Source organism: Pelobates fuscus, chromosome 2 (assembly GCF_036172605.1).
Source record: "Pelobates fuscus isolate aPelFus1 chromosome 2, aPelFus1.pri, whole genome shotgun sequence".
Taxonomy (NCBI): Eukaryota; Metazoa; Chordata; class Amphibia; order Anura; family Pelobatidae; genus Pelobates; species Pelobates fuscus.
This window is the reverse complement of record NC_086318.1, coordinates 245,738,343-245,755,499: the sequence shown is the minus strand read 5'-3', so window position 1 is coordinate 245,755,499 and position 17,157 is coordinate 245,738,343. Positions and strand designations below refer to the sequence as shown.

The window sequence follows — 17,157 nt, the reverse complement described above, 5'->3', positions numbered from 1 at the left end:
AACCATGAATTCCTTGGAATATCAAAGTATTCTACACTCAAATGTGAGGCCATCTGTCTGACAGGTAAAGCTAGGCTGAAATTGGGTCATGCAACAGGACAATGATCCCAAGCACACCAAAAAACCTACAACTGAATGGCTGAAAAAGAAAAGCATCAATGAGTTGCAATGGCCCAGTCAAAGTCTAGCCTTTAACCCAATTGAAATACTGTGGCAGGACCTTAAGAGAGCTGTGCATAAACAAATGCCAGCAAACCTCAATTAAATGAAGCAACATTGTAAAGAAAAGTGGGCCAAAATTCCCTCACAATGATATAAGAGACTGATAAAGTCATAATGAAACGATTACTACTAAAGGTGGTTCTACAAGCTATTGCTTCATAAGGTATAAACGTGTTTTTTCACAGATGGTTTCTTTAGTTTGGCTTTATTTTTGTTAGATAAATAATGACACTGTGTAATATGTTATGTTGTTCATCTGAGGTTGTAATTACCTAATTTTAAGACCTGCTAAGGAACAGATGATTGTTATTATATCCTGATATGTAAAACCATAGAATTCAAAGAGGGTGTACTTTCTTTTTCCCATGACTGTATTTACAGATTTTTTTCCCATGCTGTGTCGATCTCACTGCAGCTGGCTCCATCTGGTCCCTCGTACATGACTGAGATAATCAATTTTGATGATCTCAGCCAATCCAATACTTTCCCATAGGAGGCTATTACACATGCATGACAACAAGCTTCTCTGCACCAATCATCATCACCACATAGAGATGCAACATTCAGTGCCTCCATGCAAAGGGTGGAGACGCTGAAAGTCAGTGCTGCACACTGTGCAGCACTAACCCAGAAAGCACTTCTAGTGGCCATCTGAGTGACTACCACTAGAGGTGTTACTAGCAAGCAATGTAAACGCTGCCTTTTATCTGAAGGCAATAAAGAGCATTAAGCTGTACTGGTTCTGGTGAATATAGTGTCCCTTTGCAGGCATGTACAACAGATGAAACACAAACTAAAATATTTATTTATTTATGAATTAAATGAAATCTGTTTATTTATTTTAGTGCTGCACATCCAGAGTTCATACGTCAATACCACAGTATTCAGTTTAAAGGCTAGGCATATTCTCCTTGGTTACTCACTCAGATGGAAAAATCTAAGTACATGTTTAAATTTTTTCTGCTTGGACATACTTAGTTCTTGAATTTCAGCACGCCATTTGACTTTAGCTTGCCAGAAAGCAAGTTTTTAAAAAAGCACATAAATGGATATATAATTATTTGGGGTCAACAATCTAATATTTCACCTTGTAAGTAGCCCCATGCTTACATTTATGAGGCAATAGTTATTGAGTTTTAGAAATATTGTTTATTAAGAACGTAGCAGCTTGTGTAGCAATTCCCAGAAGGGATTTTACCTAAACGAGTTTACCAGAAATCCATTAAATCACTCTCTTTGTTAGTTTGGAAACACTGCCTCTAGAAGTCAGAAAAGCAAAAACTAAGCAAAATTAACTTTTAACATTTGTTTTATGCTGTCTGAAAATCCATCAATACATTATTTCGTCAATACCACTACTAATGGAATCAGTATTGGATGTCTAATAAGGAACAAATCCAGCAAGATATTTTATTCTACAATTAAATAATGTAATCTCCTTTACCATAAATCATTCCCTCAAAAGAGAACAGCAGAACTTCACACTATTTAGTAAAGTAATGTGAATATATCCAAAAGGGACATTTAAGCAGTACAGCTCAGTATAGTGTATATGTTGCTTGGAGTCTCTTAGACATCCTTCAATTTGATATCAAACCAGTTACAAGTGGTTTGACAAAAACATACTTTTACCAGAACTTAGAGCTTTATTGATAATGCAGGATCAATATAATGTTTGCATTGCATTACTTCTGCATTATCAATATCATTTTTGTTCAACTTCAATGGACTGGATGGACTGAAAGCGCTAAGATAATTATCAAATATGACTCCGCACAGTCTCTGTGCCCTGCAAAAAAAGACTGACTGTCGTCTGTTTTCATATCCTTCAACTCTTGCTATAGAACATCTCTAGGACTGCCCCATTTTCCCATAAATTTCACTCTTTTGAAAAATCTCTAAATGCCCATGTCCTTAGGAGGGCAAACCAATTAACATATTATATACTCTTCTTAAAGTGGACATTCTTTCTCATTTCATACAACTTATTCTCCACTGGCTGAAGCAAACCTTTAACACCGTCTTCTGTACAGTTACTAAATAAACTGTTTGATGTGGACACCCCATACCTATTCTCAGTTCAGGTGTTTCACTTTCACCCTTTGCTTACATTCCAGTATGTAATCCATTAAATCTCCATACAAACAATGACAGTGTATTCAAGCAAGCAAAAAAAAATATCCTGGAATAGCAATGACATGAAATATCAGTGGAAAGGAATGTCTAGTCAAGAATAATATAAATGTAATTGAATAAATCATAGCTCATCATTAGGGTGCGAGATGACGTAGCGTGCGTTGCTGCATCCTTGTGGAACGTGGCTGGGGGAGCGACCGAGGGAGCCAATTAAAGTGGAGGAGACGACCTGACCTACCTGGAGTGTCATTCCGGGTGCCATACAAAAACAGAGAAGTAGGGGGATGCAGGGAGCTACCTTCTCGGCGGATAGATCTACAGCCAGCCAGATACCCAGACGGAAAAACACAAGGGAGCCTAACAGGAAAAAAAAACAGCAACAGAAAACACAAGCTAAGTGCCTGTTGCTACTAATCTGTCTGTTTATTTACATTACACGTTTACTACGTAGGGGTTTACATAAACATTGGGTCTCCTGAAAGTTAGTTTACCCCTAAGAAGAGATAAAATAGGGATAATATAGAAAACTGCATACAGGGGGCAATACATGATTTAAAGATTATTTAAATCAAGTTAATTTCTGTCAATAGCGTGGAACAGACTACTAAAAAGTTCTGTGTGTGCTAGGGGGAATTGTCCAGAGGCTTCAGTTACTTCCAGTGCTTTTCCTTTTAGTTATTGTCTGGATTTTTATTTTATTTTTTGCTCTCACACCATTTGCACTTCTCCTGTTACTTAGCGCAATTTTCTGCGCACCAGAATAGGAAACATAATAGGAAGGAAAGGGAAGAGGAAGAGGAAAGGGAGGAAGTAATAAAGAAGGGGAAAAAATAAGAAAAAAAAGAGAAAAATAATAAAACAATTGTTTACCAGGATAGAAAGGTAAAGATGGGAGTGAAGGCGAGGAGGAGAAGACGTTGGGGAGCAAGAAACTCAAGATAAAAAGGATACTATTTTAAAAGTAAAGATAGCACTAACCTAAACAGTATATAACCTCCAAAAAAAAAAAAGCAAAACTAAAATACAAATACAAATTAAAATAAAAATGGTTACAAAAAAAAGACACAAAATGGCAAGACCTAAAAAAAGAAAAAAAGCCTGAAAATAAAACAGAAAAAAGTATTTCCTTCTTTTCACCAAACCTATCAAGCAATACAATAAACCTGGAGGAATCTCTTCTCTCTAATATCCCATCAGACGAAGGCACCTATAAAGAACAAGAGGAAGAAATTCAAGGATCAAGAGAAGGAAGAAATGAATATGACAACTTACTCAGACACTTAGATGTACAATTTATAAATCAAACAAATAACATAAAATAAAAAATAAAAGTATAAAATACATATACCTGGCAGCTTAGGTTTATATAGGAGACTTAATGACATGTGGGACCTATATCTCAGTGATGTTTTGTATTACTCGAGATACTGTATGGCTTTTTTGCCATACATCACATTTGTCTTAGGTTGACACCATTGCTTGGGATCATCCCGTCTTATTTTTATGTAACAACAAATAATTATGTTTTTTTTTTACTTTTTTATAAAACTTTGGAAACTCATGGAGAGAGAGAGCCTCGAGAACAGATAAGAAAATACAATTTAAGTTGATATCAATAAATGCCCGGTGGATCAACACACCATGTAAAAGGTCTATAATTATGGACTTCCTGATAAAAAAAAACCAGGTACAAATTTGTGCCCTGCAAGAAACCCACTGGATAAGATCTAATCAAAACATAATTAACTCAACAAGATACACTACTATTATAAGTGCGGCTGTAGAAAACAAAAAAAAAGAGGCGTAGCATTTATGTTGGCAAGAAATGTCTCCCTAATTATTAAATACCAAGACTTCGATCCAGAAGGACATTACATTATTCTAATATGTGAAATAAATAATAAGCTATTCATATTAGTTAACATTTATGCACCAAATAAATCTACAATAAAATTTATCACAAAAGCGTTCAAGAAAATAGAGCAGATTAAACAAGGGTTGGTTTTAATTATGGGGGACTTTAATTGCATAGTGGACCCTCTAAACAAACATAGAAAGAGACACAATGGCAGGATAAACAGGAAAATAACTGAAAATAGATTGCAAAACCTACTAAATAATCATAATCTAAGAGATATATGGAGAACATTTCATCTCTCAGACCTAGATTATATATGCTATTCTAGAACATTCAATTCATACTCCAGAATCGACCTTATCCTGGGTAATGTAACCATGCTATATCTTGTTAAAAGAATAGAGATACAGGGGGCGGGGCCGGACCGCCATGCTGGCAGGTCGCACAACTGAACGGCTCCTGCAATTTTTGCCAGTTTTCTCCGAAAAACACAAACTAAATACCCACCAAAAGCTACTGAAAACGGCGGTCCTGCATGAGCAGACAACCTGGTTCCGAGGAGAGGCTTGCTGCACTGTTCTAGTCCCTCGGCGGGCTGCTTTCTGTCCTGGGCGATGGGAAGCACTCGGGCGGTGAGTGGAGTGGACGGCCGCCACCCTGCTATCCTGCCCACCAGTGGTCTGAACGAAGGATGAGGCTAAGGGGGTCCGGCCCTGTTCCCCCCCCCCTCTGGGCCGGCGGGGGTGATCCCGGTCCCCACCCTGGGCCCACCGGCGTATGGATACACCAGCGTGCCAGGCGGCGACAATGCAGACCTAACACTCGCACTAAAGGCCGCACTAAAATGGCGGAGACCGCATGGCGAGTAGCACGAGCTACGGGGAATAAAGAAACGCCTGCCTCACACCAACAGACAGCCGACAAGGGCCACGAGGACACCGGCACATACCTGATGAGATCCACCCCGGGTCCAACCACACGGTACATGAGCAGCCGGAACCACACTGACTCAGGGCTGACGGCAATGCATAAGACCGGCGGGGGTTGCATAAGAACGGCCCATCAGCCCAGACCACCTAAGCGAGCTCGCAGAAGGAGCTCCCCCAGCGATGAAGCCCTGTAGGCTGAGCCTCTCATGGCAACTCACGGAGGCCGACACACTTGGACCGACAGCTGACTCGCGTGGACCTGCGGGTTCCTGGCTCCCACCAGAGGCAAGTACAGGACTACAAATCACAAGTACACATCGTGGGGACTATCACCAAGCCACTTGCCTGGACTGTGCCTAACTTAGCAATACCTTGGCTCCCGTCCCTCTGACTTTTGTCTGGCGGCTGGGGGGTTAAACTGGGGTGGAAAAACCCAAGCATGACTGCAGCTCTCATATATTGTAACTCTAACCTAGTAAGCTTGGTGCTCTAAACATAGTTTGGCAACTAGTAAGCTCAGTAAAATATAAAGTTGGATATAAGCACTTATCTGCCATTACCATGGAATTTAAACCAGGGTATAGCACCACATGTCCCAATTCTGCAGCACTTAGTTTATTTGCAGGTGCCTGTGCACGTTGTAAACGCATCGTTAAGCCTAAACTTAGCCTGCATTCACACACTAGCTCTGGACACAGCGTAAAATTGTCATGACTAGATAGAAAAGCGCTGTTACATTACATTGTGTTATGAGAACACCTAAGCAACTTAAGTGACGAAAATTTATGTTTATCATCTAACTTATCCTTACATAAAAAATGTGTTAGATATACCATGTACCTCTGTTCAACTGTTTTACATTACGCTGGAGGATTGCCTTTGGGGTACCTCACAAGCGCCTGTTTAAAGCTTACGCAATACAAAAATAAAGAATTAAAAAAAAAAAAAAAAAAAAAGAATAGAGATACAGGATAAAGCATGGTCAGACCATAGTCCAATTATGTTGGAATACAAAGACAATTTTGATGCATTTCGAAAAGAGTGGAGAATAAAATATTTTTTATTACACACAAAAAATTATGTTGAAATTAATATAACAAGTCTTTTCTTTTTAGAAAATAAAAATAAAGGTACACCAGATATCACAGTCTGATGTACTTATAAAAGCGTAGCTAGGGCCATTTGATAAAAATGTCAGCCACTGCAAATAAAAAAGGATTACCACCTCTCTTAAAACTGTATATAACATTAAGTGAATATAAGAGTCAAAATAAAACAACACCTGCCACACAAATAGCAAGGAAGATCGCAGAAACAGAAAAACAGATAAATATTCAGCTAATGAATAAAGTAACGAAGCAGTTAGAGGCATTACAATCCAAGTGGTTTCTAAAGTGCAAAAAGACAGAAACATTAATAATAAATTTAAAAAAGAGAAACATAAAAGAGTAATATCTAATTTAAAAGATAAAGAAACCTATCTAATGTCCCCAGAAAAAATAGGTAGAGCATTTCAGAGATTTTATCAGAATCTATATAACCTACCAAAAGAAATATATGGCATGGAAAAAGAAATTGAGGAGTTCTTCAAAAACGTATCCATGCCAAAAATCCTACCCGACCAATTAAAACTGATAAACGAGCCGATTACAAAAATAGAGGTCAGCAAATCCATATTTAAGCATAAAATAAAGACTGCCCCAGGCCCAGATGGCTTCACAAACACATTTTATAAACTAACGAAAGACCAACTAAAAGGGGAAATTACCACCATATAAACTATATAATGAAAATAGGAAGCAATCCTGAAGAGCTGTTGAGAGCGAATATTGTCCCTATCCGAAAAGCCGATAAAGTAGGATAAAGCGACCTAGTAGGATTTATACCAGGGAGGTCTTCAATCAACAATCTTAGAAAAATAATAAACATATTAGAAGAAACAGAGAATAATGGAACCCCTCTAATGCTACTGTCAACAGACGCAGAGAAAGCATTTGAAAGGGGTGGATGGGGTTTCATGTTTGCCACCTTAAAACAATTTGGAATTACTGGATCAATATTACAAGCTATATCAACTCTCTAAAGCTCGACATCAGCTAAAGTAGCAGGGTCAAATGGGACTAGACAAGGGTGCCCTCTTTCCCCTTCACTGTACATAATGGTGTTAGAACCCCTTTCTAATAAGACAAAATAAAAAAAATAAAGGATTTACGAACTCCTTAGGGCAAAGTAAATTAAATATTTACCCAGATGATATCTTACTAACTTCAGAAGAACCAAAAACCTCAGTCCCAGAGCTTCTGAATTAGATAAATACTCCAAAGTGTCAGGATATAAAATTAATATAGCGAAATCAATATTTATAGCTAAAAATCGGAACAAAAGGTTAATTAATTTTCTTGTTCAAAACCTTGTGCTCTCAGAAAACAAGGACAGGCTAAAATATTTAGGTATAACATTAACCTCAGATTTAAAAGACCTAGTAAAAGCTAATGTTTTACCCTTACTAACACAAACTAACAAAAATTTAAGGGACTGGAAAGGTTTGAGATTTTCCTGGTCGGGAAGGATCAAAATCCTAAAAGCATATATTTTACCAAAATGGCTGTACCTATGGAGAATGATCCCACTTAATTTCCCAGAAAACTGGTTATCTTTATTACATTCATCCTTTTGACATTTGTATAGGGTGGAAAGAAAGCAAGAGTTTACTCAAACATTTGGCTAGATCAAGGCAGGATGGAGGTTTGGGGTGCCCGGAAATTTTACAATGCTATTAAGCTAGCAGACTTTTCCATATATTGCTTTCACAAAATATTGCTGCAATCCAAGAAACATAGTATAAAATTGAAAATTTAACTTGACTATTTTGGGTCCTAGACGTGAACAAAAAATTCACCAAAGACGCACAAACTAAATCTCAAACTCTCAAACAACATAGGTCTCAGAAATAGAATAATAGATGTGTGTAAACATAGCAGTTTCTGTTTACAGCTGCAGGGTTAAAACCTGGGGGACCTGGCACCCAGACCACTTCATTGAAGTGGTAGGGTGACTATAGTGGTCCTTAAAATCACAACCCAATTTAAACTCTCAAACAGATGGTACCTAACACTGAAACGTTTAAATGAAAAATTCCCAGAGTCATCAGATAGATGCTGGAAATGTGATATTAATGAAGGCAATCTAATCCATAGTTGGTGGCAGTGCATTCCCATAAATACATTCTGGAAAGCTGTATTATATCAAATAACGGAAATAAAATTAGTCTTTAAGCTAGAAGTGGTTCTGCTAAACTTGCATTGGCCAAAAACAACAAAAGAAATATTAATTTTAATTTTACATGTAATTAAAGCAGCTAAATTACTTCGAGCACGAAACTGGATAACAGGTATAATTCCACGCACTCAAGAATTAATATCACAAGTCATATGGCAAGCAAGAATGGAAAGGGGTATCCTGGTGAACTTGGAAAAGAGATATACCCAAATAGAAGACTGGGATACATGGATATGCAAAATGGAAATGATAACCTAATAAATAACAACATCATTCCCCCCCCCCCCCTCTGAATCATGCAATTTATGATGACAAGAGTACCAAGGCCTGAAGTATAAAAATATTAGCAAAACTAAACAAGGCAGGTACATGTCTGAAATATATAATAAAAAAATAAAAATGTAAAATAAATCATAGCTCAGCCTCAAAACAGAAATGTCTGATCACAAGAGAGAGGGAAAAAAACTAGAAACACCTAAGCATTGGCAGCACAAAGGGTCATACGGAAGAGTCCAGTGGCACTGTCATAGAAAGCCACCTCAGTTAGTTAAATGCCTGTCCTACTAGATCTACCTGGTCACCTATAATAATGGGAAGTGGAAACATCTAGGAATAATAAAATAACAGCCCAGTCACAAAATGGTAGACCATGTATACTCATATTGTGGGGAAGGTTGGCCTGCATTGAAATCACCAGTCTAAAAACCAGTACCTGTAAAATACCTAGTGCCTACTGTAAAGTTTGGTGGAGGAGAGATAGTAGTCTGCTTCTGTTGTTCAGGTTTGGGGTTAGGCCCCTTAAGGTCATCCTAATGCTACAGATTACAAAGACATATTAGACACTTGGGTGCTTTCCACTGTGTGGCAACAGTCTAGGGAAAGTTCTTTCCAGTTGCCCCTTAATACATGGTTTGATGAGTTTAGTGTGGAACGCCTTTTGGATAAATTGGAGAGGCAACTGAGAGACATCCCATCTCTTCCAACATCAATGCCTATCCTCACAAATGTTATGATGGCTGAATTGGCACAAATTTATTCAGACTTAATCCAAACTCTTGTGAAAAGCCTCCCCATAAGAGTGGCAGCTGTTACAGTCTTGAAAGGCAGTGGATTACAACTGCATATTAAATTAATGCCCACAGTTTTGAAACAGGATGTCCAAAAAGCTCATATTGGTGTGATGGCCAGGTGTCCACATTATTGTGGTCATACAGTGTACAGTTGTGCTTAAAAGTTTGCATACCCTGACAGAAATTGTGAAAATTTGGCATTGATTTAGATATGATTAGATTTAAATATGACTGATAGATTTAATATGACTGATCATGCAAAATATATACGTTATTGAAGGATAGTGATCATTATCACGTAGTTGTTTGGCTCCTTTTTAAATCATAATGATAACAGAAATCACCCAAATGGCCCTGATCAAAAGTTTACATACCCTTAAATGCTTGGCCTTGTTACAGAGACACAAGGTGACATACACAGGTTAAAATGGCAATTAAAGGTTAATTCCCCACACTGGTGGCTTTTTAAATTGCAATTAGTGTCTGTGAATAAATAGTCAATGAGTTTGTTAGCTCTCACGTGGATGCATTGAGCAGGCTAGAAACTGAGCCATGGGGACCAGAAAAGAACTGTCAAAAAACCTGAGAACAAGGTAATAGAACTTTATAACGATGGAACATTCAGGGACCTCTTGATACCAAGCCAGGGTCAGGTAGACCAAGAATTTCTGCCAAGAATTTAGACCAAGATTTCTGCCACAACTGCCAGAATAATTTTTTGGGATACAAAGAAAAACTGATAGGTAACCTCAGAAGAAATACAGGCTGCTCTGTAAAAAGACGGCGTGGTTGTTTCAAGGAATACAATATAACAATATTTGAGCAAAAATGAGCTGCATGCTTGAGTTGCCAGAAAGAAGTATTTACTGTGCCAATGCCACAAAAAAAAGCCCTGTTGCAATATGCCCAACAACACCTTCACACACCTCACAGCTTCTGGCACACTGTCATTTGAAGTGACAAGACCAAAATAGAGCTTTATGGTCACAACCATAAGCACTATGTTTGGAGAGGAATCAACAAGGCCTATAACGAAAAGAATACCATCCCCACTGTGAAACATGGCAGGGGCTCACTGATGTTTTTTGGGGGGAAGGGGGAGCTCTAATGTTGTGAAAATTGATGGCAAGATGAATGCAGCATGTTGTCAGAAAATACTGGCAGACAATTTGCATTCTTTTGCATAAAGGCTGTGCTTCGGACACTCTTGGACTTTCCCAGATAAATGTAGAAAATTGATGGAAGTGCACTCCACCCCTTGCGAAGGAATCCAGGGTGCTTCACTGGATATGTCCCAGTACCAAAATGGACCAAATATAATAGTAAAAATAGAAAATGAATCCAGGCATTTCAAATGAATTTCAAGAAAAAGGCAATTTATTGGAACCAGCAGCTACAAAGCGACGTTTCAACCCCAGCTTGATAAAGACCCTTAGGGGTTGAAACGTCGCTTTGTAGCTGCTGGTTCCAATAAATTGCCTTTTTCTTGGAATTCATTTGGAGTGCCTGGATTCATTTTCTATTTTTACTCTTGGACTTTCCAGCATGACAATGACCTTAATCACAAGGCCAAGTTGACCCTCCAGTGGTTACAGCAGAAAAAGGTGAAGGTTCTGGAGTGGTCATCACAGTTTCCTGACCTTAATATCATTGAGCCATTCTGGGGAGATCTCAAATGTGCGCTTCATGCAAGACGCCCAAATACTTTGCATGACCTGGAGACATTTTGCCAAGACGAATAAGCAGCTATACCACCTGCAGGAATTAGTTGCCTCATAGACAACTATTTCAAAAGACTACACAATGTCATTGATGCTAAAGGGGGCAGTACAAAGTATTAAGCACTAAAGGTATGCAGACTTTTGACAGGGGTCATTTCATTTTTTTTCTCTGTTGCCATGTTTGTTTAATGAAATAAAAGAAATGTGTTTGCCTGCTCACTCATGTTTTCTTTAAAAATGGTACATATATAACCAATTCTCCAAGGGTATGCACACTTTTGAGCACAACTGTATATTACTTCATTTATATCAATGTTAAAATGTGTTAAGGAAGAATAAACATGCATAGGATGACACAAGTAGATAAGGAGAAAACTGGAGAGCAAGTACTGAGGTTATGCAACACAACCCTGAGCACCAAGATGAAGAGATGGCCAGAATGTACACAAGGGCATGCTGTACATTGGCAGTTTTAACATCCATGGATCATGGATCCATATTGCTGCACCAGCTATATATATTTATATTTCAATTACAAAGACTAATTATTGACAAAATTAATACCAACAGAGTTGGGCAACTTAAAACTATAACATAAGAGAAATCACTGTGTTTTTGTTTTGGTTTTATAGGGTTTTTTTTTTGTAAATAGAAAAAAAATTAGATAGATTTCTATGTTACATGATATTAAAATAATATTAACTCTTCCTTAATGCACAACTGCCCTTTCCTGGACAGAAACAAAAAACAAAGAAACTAAAACTGAAATATATATTTGGTGCAGCATATTTAATACAAATACCAACATTGGGTGTTACAGATGTCTGGATTGTACCACCTGGAACCACATTCTGGCAAAAAAATACAAACAGATATGTCACCCTATAGGATTACATCACCATATTAAGATTATTTTTCTAGAGACAGAATTATTCCTATACCAAATATTTTTTAATTTGCTGTAGGTTTTTTAGGCCATGTAATTCATTGTTTCGTGTTGGTATCTTTCTTAAGGGGAAGAAGCTTGAGGGTAGTTAGCACATCTTATGAGTATTTGAAGTTAGCAGCTATTATTTTTTTCAGTGGTAATCCTGCACTTAAAAGGACACTATAGGCAGATTTCGGGGGCGGGGCCGGACCGCCGAGCTGGATGGTCGCACTCGACACCAGCTACTGCAAATTAGGCCCAAATAAGCAATGAAAATGCGATTTTGGGCAGACAGCCGTCCAGCATCGGTGGCCCTCGGCGGGCAGAGAGCCCTGGATCCAGGGAGAGGCTGGCCGAACGGGCTTCAGTCCCCAGGAGGAGGGTTCCTCATTGGCACCTTAAGGCCTACTCTGGAGGTGAGCGGGGTGGACGGCCGCTGCCCCGCTGCCTGCCGATCAGCACCCAGCCATGAGTCGGACCCATGGGGAACTGGCCCCGTACCCCCCCCTACTTGGACCGGGGGGGTGATCCCGGTCCCCACCCTCAGGCCCCGAATACCGCGAAACACCGGCGGTGCCGTAGCAGGGCCGCCAAGACCTGTAACCCAAGCACTGAAATAAAGATGTCGGAGGGCATGTGCGATAACATCGGGACCACAAACAGACCGGGACTACCAGCTTATACTCTCAAACCCAAACACGCTACTCACCTCTGCTACGACCAGAGTCTCGGAGGCCTTCTCAGCGCCACACTCAACATGGCGGACACCGCGTGGTCTCCACGACCCAGAGCTGGCCTAGAGGACATCCTCTCCAGGCTGAACCGGCACTTCACCGATTTTTGGCGGCGATTGAAACGGCAGATGAGCTGTCCTGCCTCTCCACCAACGAGTACCACCTGCATAATGCGACGCACCTTCCTACCAGCGGGAAAATCACCAACATGGTGGCGGATCAAGCACCATTCCTCGCTGAAACGCACAGCGGCACTATGGAGGCGACTTCAAGGGCGCCAAACACGCTCGAAACCGCAGCCCGAAACGCAGGGGACCATACAAGCGACCGCAGAGGTGACCAATATGCCTGCAATCATGGACATTGTCCTGCAGTGTGACTGCTCGAGAAGGGATCGTGCTTTACCCCTGGCTGGCATAGGATAGCCTGGGAGCCAGGACTGAGATACGAGTTAGGCCCTTTGCCGCTCACCGCCACTATCAGCCCTCATAGTGGTGCTGGTGCCTATTAATCCATAAATAGTGATGGTACTTATGATGAAAAATAAGCAGTCTAATTAGAGGCCATGCAATTGTACCCTTCGTAATGTATGCTTAATGTCTGTCTAGCATGTAACCTAACGTTTACTAATTAACCTGTCCCAATCGAGTACAGCCTTGCATGTAATCTAGCTTAATGTCTGCCCAGCATGTAACCTAACGTTTAATCAGCAGGTAACCTAACGCTAATAATTATCTTAATTGCAAAATATATTGTATGTTGTTTTGTGTAATATGCAGGGCGATTGATCTGCCACAGTGACCTACTAAGATTTTGCTTGCAACATATTTTGTTTGTTATTTCACGTAATCTGTATGTTGTTTTGCGTAACACGCACAAGACGCTAACAGGGCACTCATTAGCACCTACTCACATAGGTATTGCCACCCCGCAGGCAACGCACAAACCAACACAAAGCAACCACACTACAGCATAACATATGACACCATGTGTGATCACCCAAGCGAGAACCTGTACACCTGCACTGTTGCCCTAGTTAAACGTCTCCCTTTACACAATATGCAAGGCAACCCACCTCACCGTAACGTCGAGCGAGAACACTTTGCTATATACACACTTAACCTAGCATGTCTATCACAAACCACGAATGTCTTATTCTTTGTCTTCTCCTTACATGCTCTCCCTTTATAAAAAAAAAAAATGTGCAGTACCTCCTATGCCATGATATTGTTTTCTACAGTTACTGTTATGACGCTTGATATGGCTGTCGTGGCCACTCAGGTATGATGTAATGCTTGCACAACCAAAATAAAGAATTAAAAAAAAAAAAAAAAAAAAAAAAGGACACTATAGGCACTATAAACATTTCAACTCATTGAATTGTTTATAGTGCCTGGAGTCCCTCTCATAAGTTTTAAACCATTTTCACCAGTTTAACACTGAATGAGGTGCCCTGATTTCCCATAGTGGGGGTATGGCCAAGGCAGGCATTACACACTGCTTTGTAGCCATAATAATTCATAGCTGCAATTGCACTGTGATAGGCTAAATGCAGTCATCTGACACTCTCAGCGAATTACATCCTCCTGTTACTGCACAGTCTAATGCCCCCTCATTAGCCCAAGCAGCACAGAGGGGATGGGTTGCGGGGAACTCTTTAGCATTAAAACAAAAACAAAAAATCTACTTAATGCTAAATGGAAGTACACTGCGTAGGGCAGACACTATAACCACTTCTATGAGATGAAGCATTTGTGGTGCCTAAAGTATACTTTTAAAAGCATGCGAGTGAAGATGTAAAAAATACTGGTTAAGTATAAATATAGAAAAAAAAATTTTGTTTTTTATAAATACTCTAAAATAATTATGAGGACACATGCAGTTTGGAGTTACAAAAAAATCATAATTTGGAAGAGGTAATTTATTACTTTCTGTTTTTACATACACATTGTTAAACCCTCAGTCAAGGCAATGTATTATTATGAAGAAAAAGGTAATTTAAGTATTTAACAGATTAGTTTTTCAAGAAATATCAGATAATATCAGGATATTTTACTGAAACTGCTATAATATTTTGTTAGTCAAGGTCAGTTTGAGTCCGGTCATTTACAATGTGCATATTGTTGGATGACAAAACCTTTATAAATGTCTACATTTTTTTTCAGCTTTTATGGAGCCCAGAGAGAAACGATCCAAAATTGACTGACTGTAACTCAATATCTTTCTTCTGCATTCACTGGTATCAACTGGAAGAGACTTACATCATGCCTATCAGAAGAATTGAGACTTTTAAAAAAACATTTAAATGCTGAGAAGATCGCTCCTGTATAGCAAGGCTCAGGCATATCAACTGTTCTGAAATAGGATGTTGAAATTTAACTACATCCTCGTTTTGCAAAAATTGACAATAAACATTTAACTACCGGCGACGCAATTAATATAAACCTTTTTTTTCAAGGTATTTAGAAACTGTCAATTCACATGCATGCATTCATAATGAATATTGTAAACTATGATCTGCATATTCAGTTTTTCCCACAATACCAAAATCAAGAATCTAAAAAAGATTTTTTAGAAGGCATAAGACTTCCCATATAGGACTACTTAGTTTAAATATTCAATTCAATATTCAAGAGCAGTACCTGATTATTAGTTTGTCTACTATAATAAGGCTCGGGTTTATTCATTTGGTGAAATAAATGTGAAAAAATACTTTTCGTTTATCTGTAAGAGTGGCTTGGTCCACTAAATTAACTAAGTGCTTACGTGATTGATTAGAGCTCCCATGTAAGTAACCTGATAGTATTACTATAGTAACCATGATAAAGATGAAATAGTGAAGGCTTTAGAATAATGTATTGCCCATAGCCACAGTTTATAAAATGCACAAAAATGTTACCTTCTCAAAATTGTAAACTAGTTCAAGCAGGTACCTAAATCTCTTGCTTCCCCTTAACATTTTAAATAGTGTGTCTCTTACTTGCTGTTATATTCCCACATCAATATGTAAAGTGCTGAAGAAAACGTTGGCCCTATACACATACCAATGATAGCAAAAATAATTATGTTTTAAATTGTGATATGATTTGTTCAATTTGCCTGTTTGGAGTGCAAATAAACTCTTAAAAATAATAATTGTTTGTATATACATGGCTCAAAATGTAAGGTCCTATGCTAGAAATCTTGCTCGAATTATGTGCACAACTGCTAACTTCCTCTTTTAATGTCACCTCTGCAAATTGATAAGGCAGACGCACGATCAGTCACCCTGTTCCCAAATGACTTACTTAACATCTGAGAATTCCTTCGATGTCAGTGCAAATAGTAGTTACAGATGGCCTAGGGACTCCACAATATTTGTAGTTTTTACAATTATGCCACAAAGACATTAGGAAAACAATTAAAACAGAATGAAAATAAATGACACACTTGTAATAATATGGTAGACTGGGATATTTGTTTTATTACAATTGGACCAAATTCCCAAAAAAGTGAATATGTAGCCGAATCACGAATCAAACAACTCACGCGATGTATGAGCATGTCCATTTTAATACGTGATTTGGAATTCCACCTATGGCACCAAAAAATATGAATTATAGGAAAAAAATGATTGATGGCTAGAGGACATTCAATAAATGTTGATTTTATTCACATATCAAGTGAGAAGAGAGAAATACAAGGAAAAAAAGGAGGAGCGGTAAACAAAACAAAACAAAAAAATAAATAAATATATATATATAGTAGATTGGAATAGCCGTATTAATCCAGTAGACAAGATGCTGCAACACTCTGGTATTTTGGCATCTTTTTATATATACATCTCAAATATTTAATATAATATTTTTAGGCGCCCTGTGTGAAATTTTTCACAGCGCCCCTCCCTGGTCACACCTCCTCATCCATGTATAGTGCATGTTTAGGGGCCTTATTAAATTAATAGTTATTAAAAAAATATATTAAAGCGACACTATAGTCACCATAACGACTTTAGCTCACTGAAGCAGTTTTTGCATATAGATATGCCTCTAAATTTTTTTCTGCACAATTCTCGGCCATTTAGGAGTTAAATCACTTTTTGTATCTGTTTATGCAGCCCTAGTCACACCTCCCCTGGCTGTGACTGACACAGCCTGCATGAAAACAACAAGGTTTCATTTTCAATCAGATGTGACTTACTTTTAAAGTTTTTATCTCCTGCTCTGTAAATGGAACTTTAATCACACACAGGAGACTCCTGCAGGCTATTAACAGAGCAGGAGATAAGACATTCTAAATTA

General features: G+C 38.6%; 1 protein-coding gene across 1 annotated transcript in view; it reads left to right on the top strand.

Moving 5' to 3' along the window:
- AIG1 (androgen induced 1) overlaps positions 1 to 16,543 on the top strand; it is a 366,407-nt gene extending 349,864 nt beyond the window's left edge. Inside the window, exon 6 of the mRNA XM_063443318.1 lies at positions 15,043 to 16,543. Coding sequence (XP_063299388.1) covers positions 15,043 to 15,083 — 41 coding nt within the window. The 3' untranslated portion in view covers positions 15,084 to 16,543. The remainder of the gene's footprint in view (positions 1 to 15,042) is intronic.
- The last annotated feature ends 614 nt before the right edge of the window (positions 16,544 to 17,157 follow it).